General features: G+C 34.1%; 2 protein-coding genes across 2 annotated transcripts; both read left to right on the top strand.

The window, feature by feature from the left end:
• Window positions 1–3,872: 3,872 nt before the first annotated feature.
• LOC114746813 (uncharacterized) lies at window positions 3,873–4,377 on the top strand. Its single transcript, XM_028935095.1, has 2 exons — window positions 3,873–3,997; window positions 4,083–4,377. Exons 1-2 carry the CDS (start codon window positions 3,873–3,875, stop codon window positions 4,375–4,377), a joined length of 420 nt encoding a protein of 139 aa, XP_028790928.1.
• An 8,676-nt stretch (window positions 4,378–13,053) lies between these two features.
• Window positions 13,054–14,143, top strand: LOC114746812 (PLAT domain-containing protein 3-like). Its single transcript, XM_028935094.1, has 2 exons — window positions 13,054–13,131; window positions 13,718–14,143. The coding sequence occupies exons 1-2, from the start codon at window positions 13,054–13,056 to the stop codon at window positions 14,141–14,143; spliced, it is 504 nt and encodes a 167-aa protein (XP_028790927.1).
• Window positions 14,144–16,609: the final 2,466 nt, after the last annotated feature.

Genomic DNA, 16,609 nt, shown 5'->3' with positions numbered 1-16,609 from the left:
AAGAAGAATCAGGGGGAAGGCACGTGCAGACAGTGCCAAAGTCATACTGGGCCGTCCAACATGAGGGATGAAGTGGGCCAAAAACTGGATTTGGATTTGAACAACAAGGGAGGCATGCACGAATTGGGCCAAGCAGGATTCGGCGGAGAAATAAGAAGAGACCGTGAACGGGCTGGAAAGGGAGCATAATTGATTGGGAATGGGCCGAAAGAGAATCTGGGGATGGATGGCGAAGATCACATGATGGATCACTCCTTGGAAGGCCTCCCAAGCCAAGTGCCGGACTCAATGGACCTGGAAGAAGGAAAGCCTCCAGACCCAAATCAGAATATCAACATGCCAAACACCCAAGAAGAGGAGAATCACATGGGAGCCACCCATCATGGAAGTAGCAATGGTGCACAGTATGTAGAAACCCAGAGATTGGGAAGCGAGAATTAAGGGGTAAGTTGCCGCTGATGTGTTCCTTAAGACTCCTTGTTTTAATGATTTTGACTTGGAATGTAAGGGGAGCAGCCAGTAGGGAATTTGGAATTGCTCTGAAAGAATTTAAGCGTAGATTTAAACCCAAAGTAACGGTGCTAGTGGAAATGAGATGTCATGGGGAAAAGGCAAAACAAGTAATCAGGAATCTGGGATACTCCTACCATGTAATGGTTGACGCACAGGGAATGTCCGGTGGTATTTGGATAATGTGGGATGAAGATGATATTCGAATAAGAGTAATCGAGAGTCAGAAACAATTCATACATTGTGAGATATCAGGCTTGGGGGGAAGGCCCTGGGCTTTCACTGCCATCTATGCAAGCCCAAGAGAAAGTGAAAGAAAAATCCTCTGGGAAAAGCTACATGTAATAGCTTCATGGAACCAAGGACCTTGGATGCTTGCGGGAGACTTCAATGACATCATGAATAGCAATGAACAAAGGGGAGGAGGAGATTTAAATATCAAAAAATGCACCAGGTTCCGCTCTAATGTAGAAAAATGCAACCTCATAGATCTGGGTTCTGAAGGGCCATGATTTACTTGGCGGGGCCCTATGACTACTCATGGCACCTGACTCTACAAAAGACTGGACAGAGCAATATGCAATGCTGAGTGGAGAACAAGATTTGGTGAGGCTTTTGTGAAGGTGGGTCCCAGATTCCAATCTGACCACCATCCTTTGTTGATTTATCTGACGGCTAATAAAGGAGAAAGAGCGAGAAGACCGTTTCGATTTGAAGCCATGTGGCTCTAACATGCAGAGTTCAGTAATATGCTGAGAGAGCTAGAAACAATCACCGAATCTGTGGGAGACTTTGAAGGGATTGGAAAATAGTTTGGCTGAATGGAATGTGAACACCTTCGGCCATATCAAAAAGATGAAAAGAGAGTTGTTAGGAAGGATTGCAGGAATACAGAAAAGTTTACACCAGCATTTCAGGCCCCACCTTGAAAGTCTAGAGGATAAATTAAGAGAGGAGCTGGAAGAAATCTTAAGAAGAGAAGAAATTATATGGTACTAGAAGGCTAGGACGAAGTGGCTTAATGACGGGGACAGAAACACAACCTATTATCACAGGAAAACAACCATCAGAAGGAGAAGAAATAAAATCACTACCTTGAAGGACGATAAAGGAGACTGGGTAGAAGGGAAGGAGGCTACGGGACACCTCATAAAGGCTTCCTTGCAGGAGCTATTCAAGGAAAATGAACAGGATAAAGCATGGCAGACACCTATACACACTTGGCCTGAGATAACCCAGGAAGATTGGGGGAAAATAAACGATGGAATTACTGATATAGATATCAAAGAAGCGATATTTTCCATTGGAGGTCTCAAAGCACCAGGGGAAGATGGCTATCCGGCTGTATTTTTTCAGAAGAACTGGGAGATAGTGGGGAAAAGTGTGTGTGACATGGTGAAGGAAATGTGGAGAGATCCAGAAAAGATAGCAGAAGGGAATAAGACCCTAGTTGTTTTAATTCCGAAAGTTGAAAAACCTGAGAAGGTAAGTCAACTGCAACCCATATCTCTGTGCAATGTGGTTTACAAATGTTTCTCAAAGATAATAGTGAAACGACTGAAAAGCATCATGGCCCGAATAATCTCCCCATTCCAGGTGAGCTTTGTACCGGGGAGGATAATCCACGACAATATCATTGTAGTGAACGAGATGATTCACTCAATGAGGAAGAAAAAAGGAAAAAAAGGCTTTATGGCAATAAAAGTTGATCTAGAGAAAGCATATGACAGAATTAGTTGGAGGTTTATGGAGAATGTGCTGAAAGAATTAAAAGCTCCAGAAGAAACGATAAGAAGGATCTTGGGGTGTATTACTTCTACAAGAACTCAGGTCTTATGGCATGGTAAAAAGATGGAAGAGTTTGTTCCCTCTAGAGGCCTAAGACAAGGGGATCCAATCTCCCCATACCTCTTTGTCATTGGAATGGAAAAGCTCACACACCTCATATTGGACAGAGTGAGAGAGAGAAAATGGAGAGGCATGAGTGCAGGCTGTTCAGGGCCAAATATTTCCCATATGATGTTCGCAGATGACTTAGTGCTATTTGCTGAAGCAACCACTAACCAAATTGATATCATTTTAGATGTTTGCAGGATTTCGGCTCAATGTCAGGTCACAGGGTAAGCAGTGAGAAAACACAGATCTTCTTCTCTCCGAACGTTCCCAATCACTTGCGAAGGGAGATCTGCAGGAAAAGTGGTTTCAGACAGGTTGAAGACCTAGGTCGTTATCTGGGAGCTGAAATATCGTTCCCCAGAAACCGAAAATCAAGATATGCCAGAGTGGTGGAAAGAGTCAAAGGCAAGCTGAATAGGTGGAAGGCGGAGAGTTTATTCCTAGCGGGTCGTATCACGCTGGTCAACTCGGTTACCAATACAATGGCCCTCTACACCATGCAACATGACAGAATTCCAAAAGGGGTTACCGAGGAAATAGAGAGAGTACAAAGAAACTTCATCTGGGGTGAGACAGAAGGGAAGAAAAATTGGCATGCAATAGCCTGGCCCACATTATGCAATCCCAAAGACAAGGGCGGAGTTGGAATTAAATCTTTGAATTTAATGAATGATGCGCTGCTGTTGAAGCTATTGTGGAGAATGAAGTGACAATCCAGATGAACTCTGGGTCAAAGTTTTAATGGGGAAATATCAAAGACAGAGTGTAACAAAAGACCATTTAACTGCGCTGCTGGGGGACTCAAGAATGTGGAAGGAGCTTATCAAACTCCAGGATACCTTTAAAGCCAACGTGGTTATGGAAAATACAAATGAGGGAGTGAAGCTACGATGGAAGCCAAACGGGAACAGAAGATTCTCCACAGCAAGTACCTACCGGGAATTGAACAATAGCTCGAGGATGCAGGCGGAAGGCAACTGGAAGAAAATATGGAAGCTTAAGGTGCCGGAAAGAATAAGAGTATTCATGTGGAGGGTTAAACATGAACGAATTCTGACAAGAATTTTAATGAGCAAATGGGATGACGGTTCAAACCAGTGCCAAATTTGTCAAAGTGCAACAGAAGATATACTGCACGCGCTCAGGGATTGTCCACACGCCAAGATAATTTGGAAGAAGCTGACACCGTGGTGTTGTAGGACCTGGATAGGCAGTACGGATTGCAATCAATGGCTAATGGGGAATCTTAACTATAGAGGAAAATCTGATCAAGAAAGTGCATGGCCGGAGCTGTTTGCAACAATAGCTTGGCACATCTGGAGATGGAGAAATAGATACCTACACAAATCAGAATGGGAAATGCCCAGGAATGCTGAAAAATATATAACAGAGTATCTGGAGTCTTATAGGACAAGGCAAGAGAAAAGCTTATGCGAGGAGGAGAGAGACACATAGACGCTAATAAGATGGGCACGACCACCGAATGGTTGGTGGAAGCTCAATTCAGATGGAGCAGCAACAAGAAGTGGACGAACAGGGTGTGGAGGACTTATAAGGGGAAGCGAAGGGGAATGGCTAGGAGGCTTCTCATGTGGACTAGAAGCACAAGACGCAACGACGGCAGAAGTGTGGGGAATCATAGAGGGACTTAAACTGTGCTGGAACCTGGGTTTTAGGAAGGTACAGGTTGAGACTGATGCCAAGGAGATCATAAACCAGATCAGAGAGAAAAAAGGTATAGAAGGAGACGACGTTCTAACCGATATTCTGCAAGAGCTAGTAAGGAGAGAATGGAGTCTTGAATTTAATCATACTTATCGGGAAGGAAATCACTGTGCTGATATGATGGCAAAGATGAGTTTATCCAGCTCACAAGTTTGGACCATGTGGGAAGCCCCTCCAAGCGGGATACTGAGAATCTTGCAGGAAGACGTTGAAGGAATTGGAGTACCGAGAGGCTTAAGACCCTAATCTCAGGGTCTCCTTGTATCACCAAAAAAAAAAAAACAGAGGGTGTTTGGATGAAACTAAACCATGATTTGGAAAATAGCTTCTGGAGAATAGATTTTGTGAAGAATAGATTTTATGAAAAAATGATTTTAATAAAATAAAAGTGTTTGGATAGTTGTTATCAGAAATACTTTTTAGTTTAAATTACCAAAAAGGACATAAATTAACATGATGATTACAAAGATCTAATTAATTAATTTGAATAGATTAAGAATATTAATTGAATTAGTTAGTATGATATATTTTTTTAAAATATCCTAAGCATCATTTTTTATTTCATTCCTTTCTCTCCTATTTGATTATTGTTGAGGGAATATAATAAGGTTAATTTGAAAAAAAATTAATAATCATATAAAATAGGTCTTATATTTAGGACCAACATTAACTTCCCACTTAAGTTCATAATAAACAATATATAACAAATATCATTAGTAAATTGTTAATATATATTTATAAAATATAAGATTAAATATGTTTTTAGAAAAATAGATATTCTTTCCTAACATAAAAATCAAGTATGGACGAAGGAGGACAGCTGCTCAAAATATAAAAAGAACAGGGGAGGAGAAAGAAGGAGAAAGGCGTCTGACACTACTCATCTAACACCCATAATAATTATCCCAAGCACCGGTTTTTAATGTCTAGAAGCAAAATACTCTTGCTTTTGCTAAAACCATGATTTAGGAGGGTAAAACCATGGTTTTAGCTCAAACCATGATTTTCCAACAAAATTTAGGGTGTTTGGATAGTTTTGGACCCAAACCATGTTTTCGAGTCTGAAAGTGCTTTTTGATGGTTTGCCAAACCATGGTTTTGAGTCTATAAAATTGATTTGATTCACATTCAAGTATGAAGTTTCTAAATTTTTTGTTAGATGCCTTAATTGAAACTAGCTTGATATAAGATTTCAAAGTTATGGTTCAAAGGTATTTTGGAGGTATTATGTAAAGGGTTTTAAGAAATGATTGAGAGACGTTAGAAATGAATTAATACATTGTGCAGTGATTTTCATGAACTGAAGAGATGGAGATATAAGGGAATAAAATAATAGTTACAAAATAGATATAATGGGAGGCTTTAGAGATTGAATGATGTTCAATTAGCTATGGAATATAAATGAATATTTTTCCAAACTAAAATAAGTTATGAGTTAGTATAATATATAAAAATAATATTTTTGACCCCTTATACTACTTTATATTTTGGTTCCCCCTGTTTGCACTTGCTACCCAAGAGGTGAGTAACTGTATAAACAGAAACATGACCACTCGAACTTTATTCATTTATTTCCATTAAATCTTAATTAAATGAAAACGTGCTCTTGTGAGAAAACAAAAAGGAAAAAAAAACGCGCTTTGGCTTCTTTAAATTTTGAGGAAATTAATCTTTTAATTCCTATGGTTCTGCCTCAATTGTGATTTAGTCCCTCAATTTTAGCTCAATGTAATTATGCCCCTAAACTTTAACTTAATTGTACATCAGTTCTTGAATTTTGACTTAATACAATTCAGTTTTTATAGATTTAACTATTTAAAATTTGTCTCTAAATTTCATAAAATATATAATTTATTTTTTAAAAATATGAGGACTAAAGTTTTAAACAATCAAAACTATATGGACTAAGTAGCGTCAAATTAAATTTTAAGGATTTAGCTATAACCGAATTAAATTAATGGAATTGAGTGGCATTGAGTTAAAGTTCTAAAAACCAAAAAATTAATTTTCTCTTAAATTTTTCAAAAGTCAACACTTAGGTGGTGGTGGTGGTGATTTGCCCGTGTTAAATAAACACACTTACACGCATAGGCTCTCTCTGTTCGTTCAAGTTATCTTCTTGGATCTTGGGGAAGACCCTCCCCGAACAAAACAAAAAGGGAGAATTGTCCTCCCATGGTCTCCTTAGTCCATTATATGATTAATTCATTTTTATGCACTAAAATTTCTCAAATTTTGTACTCAACATAAAATATTACTCCTCCGGTTCTAACTAGTATGAGGGCCTTATATTTAGAACTGGAGGAGTAATTATTGTTAAATACACTTACAAAAAATGAGAAACATAATCTTCCTAACCTTTATATAATAACAAGAATATAATAATATACTCGAACTTTTTTCTCTCTAATTCTTATCTGCATACAATGCCTTGTGGTATTTTAAAATAAGACGAAAAGCATATAATGTTTAGTTTTTGAATTGTTTTTAAATTATCAATTTAGTCTTCAAACTTTACTCAAAATTATGTAATCCCTGTAATTGATGCACCAACAACAACTCACTCCTTATATTTTTAATTTAGAACAACTTAATTCGTGAAACTGCTTAGCTCTAAATTACAAGAATTAAGTTCTTATGAGTCAAGATTGAGGGAGTGGATTGATAATTGAAAGAAGTCAAAGGAATGGCTGAGACTTATAAGTTCACTTAGAGTAAAATAGAAATATAATAAGGTAAAAATAATACTAATTATTTGATGATAATAAACTTTATAGTGATAGAATGACTAGAACTTGCAACCAAACAAGACTTTGGCTTCTTCATAGCATGGCAACGAACTTGATTGTCGCAAGGAAAGCTCCCACGTGAAATGTAGATTTTTGTGTGAAAACGTTCTCATAAAAAGGACAGTGACTAAGTCCCCACCACCCGTTGAAATGTCAGCATATAGATGTTGATGGATCAGTTTGGCATCAAGGTAGGGCATTTTTACCCAAACCCTATAAACAGTAAAAAAAAATTTACCTCAATGTTATAAGATAAAAAGTATTTATCAAAATACTATATTAGAAATCATTCTTCAGAAGAACAGTTTTAAATTTTTGAAGAAGTCGTTCACTTGAAAAACAATTTCTTCATCGAACATTTTTTTCAAATAAAAAAAATAAAAATCATTCTGTAGAAGAACGATTTTAACGCCGACACTTTTTTCAGTGAAAATTATAACTAAAAACCCATATTATTAACTTTCCTAACTCCCTCTGTTTCATTCTGAATTTTGATGAGAATTACAATTGATGATCAAATTCCCTCAGCACATTCTTTTTTTCATTATTTTATTTTATTTTTTCTGGAAAACATGAAAAATATAAGTAAATTTTATAGGCAGATTATATCTTATCTTGATAATTAAATTTAAAATTAATATATAAAATAAACTAAATAGATGTAAAATCTACTTATACTCTCTTTGATCTCAATATAAATCATTTCAACTAATTTGTCATAATAAAAAATGACAGTCAAGTCAATAAATTTGTCTTAGAATGAAATTTTTTCAACTTTACCATGTTAATTGAGGTTTTGGAGGATGAAAAAAAATAAGGAGCCTTATTTAAATATTAATTCATTAGAACAAAAAATGACAGTTAACTCGTTAAATTTGTTTTGAATTAGCTTTATCATATGAAATAAGGTGTTGAAGGATGGAGGAAAAAAAATATAAAAAGACTAAGCATCAAATAAATGGCAAAATTGACAAATCAATATTTTGTAATGCATCCAATATCCTGAAGTATTTTTCTAAGGGAATCCATTAACTTGAAGTATTTTTTCGTACATCCAGCATCCTAAAATATTTTTTTAAAATGTATCTAGCACCACAAAATATTTTTTGGTGTATCCAGTACTAAGGCAAAAAAAATATTTTAAGGTGTTGGATGCACCTAAAAAATACTTCTAGATGCTAATCTTTTAAGGTGCCAGATGCACACAATAAAACATTTCGAGATGCTGGATGAACATTAACCCTAAAATCTATTTATATTTTTTTTCATGTTTTGCAGAAAATATAAAATAAAAAATGAAAAAAAAGTATGTGCCGAGGGGATTGGATCATCAATTGTAATTCTCATCAAAATTCAGAATGAAATAGAAGGAGATGACAAAGTTAATAATGTAGGTTTTTAGTTATAATTTTCACTAAAAAAAGTATCAATGTTAAAATCGTTCTTCTGTAGAACAATTTCAATTTTTTATTTAAAAAAAAGGCAGATGAAGAAATCGTTATTCACGTGAATAACTTCTTCAAAAATTTAAAATCATTCTTTTAAAGAACAATTTTTAATGCAGTATTTTGGTAAATACTTTCCATCTTATAGCATTTAGATAAATTCTTTTACTATTTATAAGATTTAGATAAAAATACCTCGAGGTAGTGGGCAACTGGCTTCTGGGTTTTCATCAAGCTATATATTAGGGAGTACTGCGTTTAGCCATAGAAGCGGAATTGAATGCTATTAAAGTCGGCCTTCAAAATTGTAATCAAAACCACTGTCATTAAAATAAGAGTTAAATACCTAATTTAAAGATATTAAGATTATTTGTTATAAATATGTATTGACGTCTTTAAATTATTTCATTTAATCATGTACATTGAAATACTTTTTAACGGGAACATTTTACGGTCAATAAGAATATTTTGGAAAAAATATAAGACAAAATAAATTGAGCTTTTATATTTAGGACCAAATCTAACTCTTCAGTTAATTCTAATATTAAGAAACAGGCAGTATACACTAACTCGTTAGAGGCCTTTCATCATCAGGGTAGATTAGAGATTTGTTATATGATCACTCGACTGTGGAGGTAGCATGAGATTATCAGATAGATGCGCTAATTACTTGGCTCGCGAAAGGCACAACGGTTCCAATGGTTGCTTGTATTAGGCATGTTTTTGGAAGATCAGTAATCCATTTGCTAAGGTTGTGTATAATTTCTAGCTTTTACTGCTAGTTTATTTTACTTTCTTCAAGCTTTTGCTTGCCTTTGTACTCAAAAAAGACCCTACCAACTATTAAATGTATATTTGGCTTCTTTGAAGTTTCCACTACTGCACAGAGAACGCCTGAGCTCATATTGTTGATGGGCACTGAGCACGGCAAGCTCGTCCGTTTGGGGATGAGATAACCACCTCCTTTTTTTTTTAATTTTTATTTATTTGGGTTAACATGTATTTGACACTCTAAAATGCTTTTCAGTAATTAATTAATTTTTAGTGTATTCTGAATAATTTTTTCAATTAGTGAGGCTACTAGAAAAATACTTTAGAGTGCTAAATACACTAACAATTAATTTATGATATGGGATACTATTTGAAGAATACTTTGGGATGCTGGATCCATTGAAAATTAATTTACAATACTGGGTGTTACTGAAAAATATTTCAGGATACTGAATGCACTAAACATTAACTAATTTAAGATATTGAGTGCTATTAAAAAATACTTTAGGATATTAGATTTGCTACAAAATAATTAATTTAGAATATGGGGTGCTACTAAAAAAATACTTCAATAAAAAATACTTCAATATGCTAGATTAACTAAAAAGTAATTAATTCAGAATACTAGATGTTACTAAAAAAAATGCTTTAGGATACTGAACATACTAAAAATTAATTAATTTATGATAATGAGTACTGCTAGAAAATATATTTTGAAATGTTAGATACAAATTAACCCAAATAAAAAAAATAAATTTAATTAAAAGAAAAGGAAAAAAAACAGGGGAGGCGGGCATCTCATCTCCTGTACTAGAGCCGGTAATATGGGTTAAGTATGTCGGTTCAACCTGCCAACTCGCCAACAAGTAGCGGGTTGGGTTGATAAAAATTGGGACCATTTTAAAATGGAAGTTTTGAGCCCCGTAACCATCAAGACCAAACCCGCGGTGGGGTTAGCAGGCCAGCTCGTTTAACTTTTTTTTTAAAAAAAAAAAATTTCCTTTGCCTCTTGGTCTCTACTCTCTAGTCTCTTGGTCCAAACTAGCAGTCCATTCAAAGCCTTTTGCAGTTCTGCCTCCCCAATCCCCATAACCTACTCTCTCTCATTTTTTTTTAAATTTTCAAATTGAAAAATCTGTCAAAACACGGCCACATCAGGCATCAACCACCAAGTGATTCAAGGAATCAACCTCCTATCCTACCTCCCCTCTTGCTTGCGTTTGGTAGTTCTCCTAGACTCCTAATCCCAAGCCCCAAGCTCCCCTTTTAATTTGAGATGTTTGTTAAATTATTAAGGATGTATCATGTTCATGATCATATGTTTACTATTTTGATCTATTTGAAAGTTGAAACTTGAAACTTTGGATTCCATATTTTATTTATGATAATTTATATTTGCATGTTTTATTTTAGGTATTTAGGAATTTGAGTATATTTTATTTTTAAAAAAATTTAAAAAATTACAAAATTTGGCGGGTTCGCAAGCCTAACTAGCTAACCCACCCTGGCAGGCAAAGTTGGAAAAATTCTAGCCCGTCAAAAAGCAGTCCTAAAAAGCCCAACCTGCCAAGCTTTAGGCCCGCCGCGGGCCAACCCATAACCGGCGGGTTGGCTCATATTACCAGCTCTACCCTCAACCTGCCAAAACCTACTATTTGGGGATGAGCATACCGTGCTCAAAGATTCGCTGAACACAACATGTGAACCGTATTATTGACTTGTTACGTATGATCCTACACACAAGGTTATTATTTACTTTGAGTTCGGATAAAAATTTGTTATAAAAGTTTTCACCGACAAATAGTAGATATCAAAATTTTTGTGTGCGCAAATTAGTCTATAAAATTTAAAATCGTAACAATATTACCTGTTATTATTAAAAATGTTAATGATTAACATTATTATTTTAATAGTTAATGTTAATTTTTTTAATTATGAAGGACAATATTATTACAGTTTTAAATTTTTATGATAAAATTTATATAAAAAAACTTGGGAGAATCCCAATTAAATCCAATTGAAATATCAAAATTCAAGTTAAGACCTACACTTTTGACAAATTGTTAATTAGGCCAAGAAGTTTTATTAGAAAATTTTTAATGTTGTTAAAAGACTAAAATGCCCCTTTAAGTTAGCAAATTGGTAATTGCACCAATTGATTTATGACCTAGTTTCTTCTTCTTCTTCTTTTTTGAGATGCCACCAGATGATGTATTAGCTTCATGTGTTCTTACGGTAGTGTCCATATGTTGTTAAAAGGCTAAAATGTATTTTTTTTATATAAATTTATATTAAGTAGTTCATATTATTTCATTTGTCGCATCAAATCTTGGAAAAATTATTTAGATTTCTAGTACAAGTTCATATTAATTATTAGTATAAATTTTAGTAATAAGATTATAAGATATAACATGATGAGAACATTACATGACAGATATAGCAAAGCAATTAAGAAAGAAATGACAAATTTGATGCTAAAATCTATTAATACATTAAGATTATGATTTTTTAACTATAAGGAAAAAATTTTCAAGAAATTATTAATTTAATGGAGTTGGAATCAAGTAACTAAAAGGTCCTTGTTCCCTTTACGGAAGAAAAAGTCCATGTTCCCATAAAATTCTTATCAATATATTAGAGTCAGTATAAAATGTTATATTATGCATTGTCAATTTTCTAATCTTAGTATTTTCAAATTTTCTTATGTAAGACCTTTTTTTTATAAATAAATACTATATAACGTCAAGTTTTCATGGTTTAATTTTTTTTTCAAAATAATATTATTTTAAATTATTTAAGGACATTTTAGTCTTTTGATAACATTCAAAAATCTCTAATAAGGCCTCTTGGCTTAATTAGAAATTGTTAAAAATGCAGGCCTTAATTTAAATTTTAATATTTTAAAAGGATTTAACTAGGATTCTCCCAAAAAACTTTCAGGTATCTCCCATTTCCATGTAAAAATTTACGGACCAAATTTTCATCTTCATCCATTTACTTTATATGAACGTACGGAAATTGACCCCTTGTTGCTGTCAGCAAGGAAAGCTTAACTGGCTTGGCTTTATCAATTGAATGAAAACGGTCATACGGCTTCTTTGAATTTATCAAAAGACAGATGATGAGCTGATATTTTAACTCATATAAATAAATACTTTGCGGCTCTATCAATCTGGAGAATATAGAAGCCTAACAACAGTAAAACTGTCGACAATTTTGTGTTGCAGTGAAATTCCACAAACTTGAAATTATTAAGAGAGACCACTAGAGATTCGTAGCCGAAATATAAGACACCAAAGTTTATTCAAAAAAGATTATATATAATGTTGCCCTAGCACAACAGAAGGCTTAGCATAGTATCCAGAGCCCAGAATACTCTTTTTATTTGCAACTCTGTAAATATAGTTTACGATCGTTTATTTAAATATAATAGTTTTTATAACCCGACCTGCGAATTCTCATTTTCATTAATTAGATCGCTGAGGAACCACCGCCGTTATTGATTTATCCCTCAATTGAATGAAAACGTACTGAGGATAGTTTGTTTCCATATAAATAACATCTCGTTCGTGTACTTAACTCTCTTGGTCCAGTCGCTCTTCTCGAGGAAGACATTTCTTTCCGTGCGTTCTATTGAAGTACATACTTTCAATACGAGACCTTTAAAATATAAAATATAAATCATCATCATTCATTCTAGGGTGTGACTTGTAGATCGTTGCGGTCCGTGTGTGTGTGTGTGTGTGAGAATATTACCCAATCTTATTTACAGAGTTCGTACTATATTGCTGAGGGCCACATAGTAAAATGGATTGAATCTAAGGGTGAAACTCAGTTATCACCATATATATGTGCGCCGCCCTATATAAAGGCATGCTCGTATCGATGACTAGTATATCACAAACTAAAAAAATAGAATGGCTCTCAGAGTTATTGCATTATCTTGTGTTGTCTTCCTTCTCTCACTCATAAGCTTCGCCGCAATGGCTACTTCTGTAAGTAATTGCTCTCTTGTATTCATCCATTATTTATTTTTTTCAATAAACAAATGTTTAGATGAGTTGGGGCAGGGTCAGGTTATAACTTTAAGGTTAAAGTACACTTTTAGTCCTTTAACTTTACACAAGGTTTTATTTTGGTCTTTTAACTTAAAAAGTAAACTTTTAGTCTTTTAACCCTAAAACTGTTAATAAAAAATGATGATATTAAGTTTTTAAATGCTGATAAAACAGTACTAAATGCTAATATATTATATTTAATATTCAAAACAATCATGATTGTTACGAAAAGTCATCATTTAAGACTAACAATTTTGGAGTTAAAGGACTAAAAGTATACTTTTTAAAGTTAAGAGACTAAATTGAAACTTTACATAAAGTTAAAGGACCAAATGTATACTTTAGCCTAACTTTAATCTCACGGAATTCTTACATAGAATCTTGCAAATCTTCCACCAACTAGTTCCTCATATGGGTTATGAGTCGCTTCTTAATTACCAACTGGAACGACCTCTGTTGGCTGATCCATTATTGGTTTCAAGCTTTTAGTCCTTCTGTTTTCATATCATGTGCATGCATGCAGGAGGAGAAGTGTACGTATATTGTGAGAGTTATGACAGGAGATGTCAAAGATGCAGCAACGGACTCCACCATCAGCCTCAACCTAAACAACTCTTCCGGCAAGGGCTTCACCGTCGACAACCTCGAAAACTGGGGCATAATGGAACCTGGTGACAACTACTTCACGCAGGGCCGCCTCGACGTCTTCAGCGGCACGGGCCCTTGTTTTAGTGTCTGCTCCATCACTGTCAACTCCGACGGGACAGGGAAATACCCAGGATGGTACTTGGATTGTGTGGAAATCGCCGTCATTGGATGCCACAAACGCACCAAGGCAGCGTTCTCCGTGAACCAGTGGCTGTTCGGTGGCGACGGATATCATCTCTATGCCACCGTCAACTTATACTCTGGCTTCTTTGTTTTGAGGCCCGCTCTTTCTTCCGTGTGACCAATCTTAGTATTACCTCTCTACCTTAATTATCTATAATTATAGTAAATAGGCATTGGGGTGGTAACATGCATCTGGCTTTTGTTGGTGTGTTGTGACGTGGTATGTAATGTTTTTCATGTCTCTCATTTCAATATTAATAAATAACCATTAAACAAATAAATTATCTACTACCTCTAGTCCTTAATATATAAGAGCTCATTTGACTTTGCTTTTGATCATAAATATAGGACCGCAATCCACTTTGTCTCTTATATAATAATGATAATTATAGCCAATATACTTAATTAGCAAGAAAATTTTAAGAAAGATAACACCTATTTATTAAAATAATTAACTTAACTAATTTTCTTAATCTACTCAAATTAGTTGATAAACTTTTATATTAAGGAGCGGAGGTAGTATAATTTTATACCTTTAAGTCTCATATGTAGGCTTTCTTTTTCGGTTTTCATCGTTAGTTTTATTTTGTTTCAGGAAATCACAATGATTAAAAAATAAATAAAAAAGGACTCTGTTCGGGTAGAGCGACCGTGAAATTACTATAAAATACAAATTCACAGCGGACCAGCACAGGGAGCCACATTATTCCTTTACCTTCGTCTCTTTACCATTACTGACATCTTAGATTCTTCTATGATGTATAAAAATTATTATATTGATAATACTTCAAAACGGTCATAAAAATCATAATTATTATCAAATACTAGTACACAATCAATTAACTATCCTATGATCATAAAAATACGTTTGGATAATCATCCTAAAACTCGTACTTAAAAGTAACATAAAAACTTGTTTGGGGCAATTATTCTTGAAATCAACTTGAAAAACTAATAGAAGGTGAGAGAGAGTGAAAAGTGCAACAACGATAGACAGTGTCACAGAGAATCGGAGGATTGATAAACGACACAAACTAGCACAAAAGACAAAGTGGGGAGTGTGGCACTGTGGCTGTGGTTGGGTGAACAGGAGAATGAAGGGGAAAAAAACCAAAACAAAAAAAAATAGAAAATAATAAATCATGTAAAAGTCGTTTTGAGTTCTTTTAAACAGATTTTTATTTTTATTTATAAAATACTTAATTAAGAATTAGCAACAATATTTGGTTTTTGAAGTTTTTTCTTAATTATGGATTTAGTCTTTCAACTTTATTTTGAAACTACTCATTTCCGGCAATATTTTGAATTAGAATGAGAATAATTCAGTCCTTCTATCTTTCAACTTGAAACAACTTAATTCATAGAATTATTTAACTCAATAAATTATAAGGGTTAAGTTGTTATGAATTAAAACTGTGGGATTGAGTTCATAAATGAAAAAAATTACTTAAAGGAATGACCGAGAGTTATTTGATAATCATAACAAATATTATACTAAGAGAATGACTAGGATTTGCAACGAAACAAGACTTGGCTCCTTGCAAATTTCATTGTCCTAAGGAAAGCTCCTATGAAATGTAGATTCTTGTGTTTTAGAAGATTTTGTAAAGGAGACTGTGAGGACTAAAAAATAAATTTCTTACAAATTTATTTTTAAAAAATAATTTTTTTCAAATTCATGAATCGCTTTCCACGTGAAACACATTAAGAGCAAAAAGTGGCAGGTCTAGTGCCACATATACCAAATAAAATATCACTGATGGACACTTTTTTTATTTTGCATGCTGCAGTGAAATTCCACAAACTGCTTCGTGGTGCACTAAACATTAAATAGAATAATTTTTATATTTAAAAACCAATTTAATGGACGCATTTAAGTTGAGAATAACGTTTTCATTGCCATCGTAAAAATCGCATCGCATTCTGGATATTCTTCTTTTTTAAATAAATATTTGGATATTATTTCACTCCAAGTGATATGTTCATAGTCATAGCCTTGGCGGTCATTAACACTCAAGACACATTATCACCACTTATTAACTGGTTGGCCACAATCAAACCTATTTTTTTTTTTTTTGGGTTGGGGGTAAAGAAGGCGGCCCAGGCACATGACAATACACGCTAATATATATCCTGGTTTAGAATGAAACTTGGAGGACTAACAAATCGAGGGACTCCCAGGTCGCAACTGAAACCCTCGTGGGCTAATATCTCAGCAACACTGTTCCCCTCCCGCTTACACTCTTTTCTGTCAATTAAAGACTTAATTAAAAAGGAAAAAAAAAGCACATAGATACCTCCAAAATGGTTTTTAAAATCTTTTAAGGCCCACTACAATTATTTTTTAATAATAAACCAATTTAAATTTCTTAGATGAGAATTCAAAGATATTATAATTCTCTCCTGGCCTCGAGCTTTACATACTATTCATCACCAAATCCAAAATATATAAATTAGGGTAATTAAATATATAATTTTATTTCTGATTTTAATTCTCAGGTGTAATTTTATCTATGATTTTTTTGATGGTGCAATTTACGCATAGTTTTTCTTTATTTTGCAATTTTATTCTTGATCATTGTAT

The sequence above is a fragment of the Neltuma alba genome, unplaced genomic scaffold, assembly GCF_004799145.2.
Source record: "Neltuma alba isolate B1F8T4 unplaced genomic scaffold, ASM479914v2 tig00005117_pilon, whole genome shotgun sequence".
Lineage (NCBI taxonomy): Eukaryota > Viridiplantae > Streptophyta > Magnoliopsida > Fabales > Fabaceae > Neltuma > Neltuma alba.
Note: the sequence above shows the minus strand (reverse complement) of the source record. Positions and strands in the feature narration are given on the sequence as shown.

What these genes read in the sequence shown, in the direction of transcription:
- LOC114746813 (XM_028935095.1), top strand. Translation starts at nt 3,873, where the DNA reads ATGGGCACGACCACCGAATGGTTGGTGGAAGCTCAATTCAGATGGAGC. An exon ending in ATGGCTAGGAGGCTTCTCAT is followed by an intron (nt 3,998 to 4,082) that starts GTGGACTAGAAG and finishes CCTGGGTTTTAG; the next exon opens with GAAGGTACAGGTTGAGACTG.
- LOC114746812 (XM_028935094.1), top strand. Translation starts at nt 13,054, where the DNA reads ATGGCTCTCAGAGTTATTGCATTATCTTGTGTTGTCTTCCTTCTCTCA. An exon ending in TCGCCGCAATGGCTACTTCT is followed by an intron (nt 13,132 to 13,717) that starts GTAAGTAATTGC and finishes GCATGCATGCAG; the next exon opens with GAGGAGAAGTGTACGTATAT.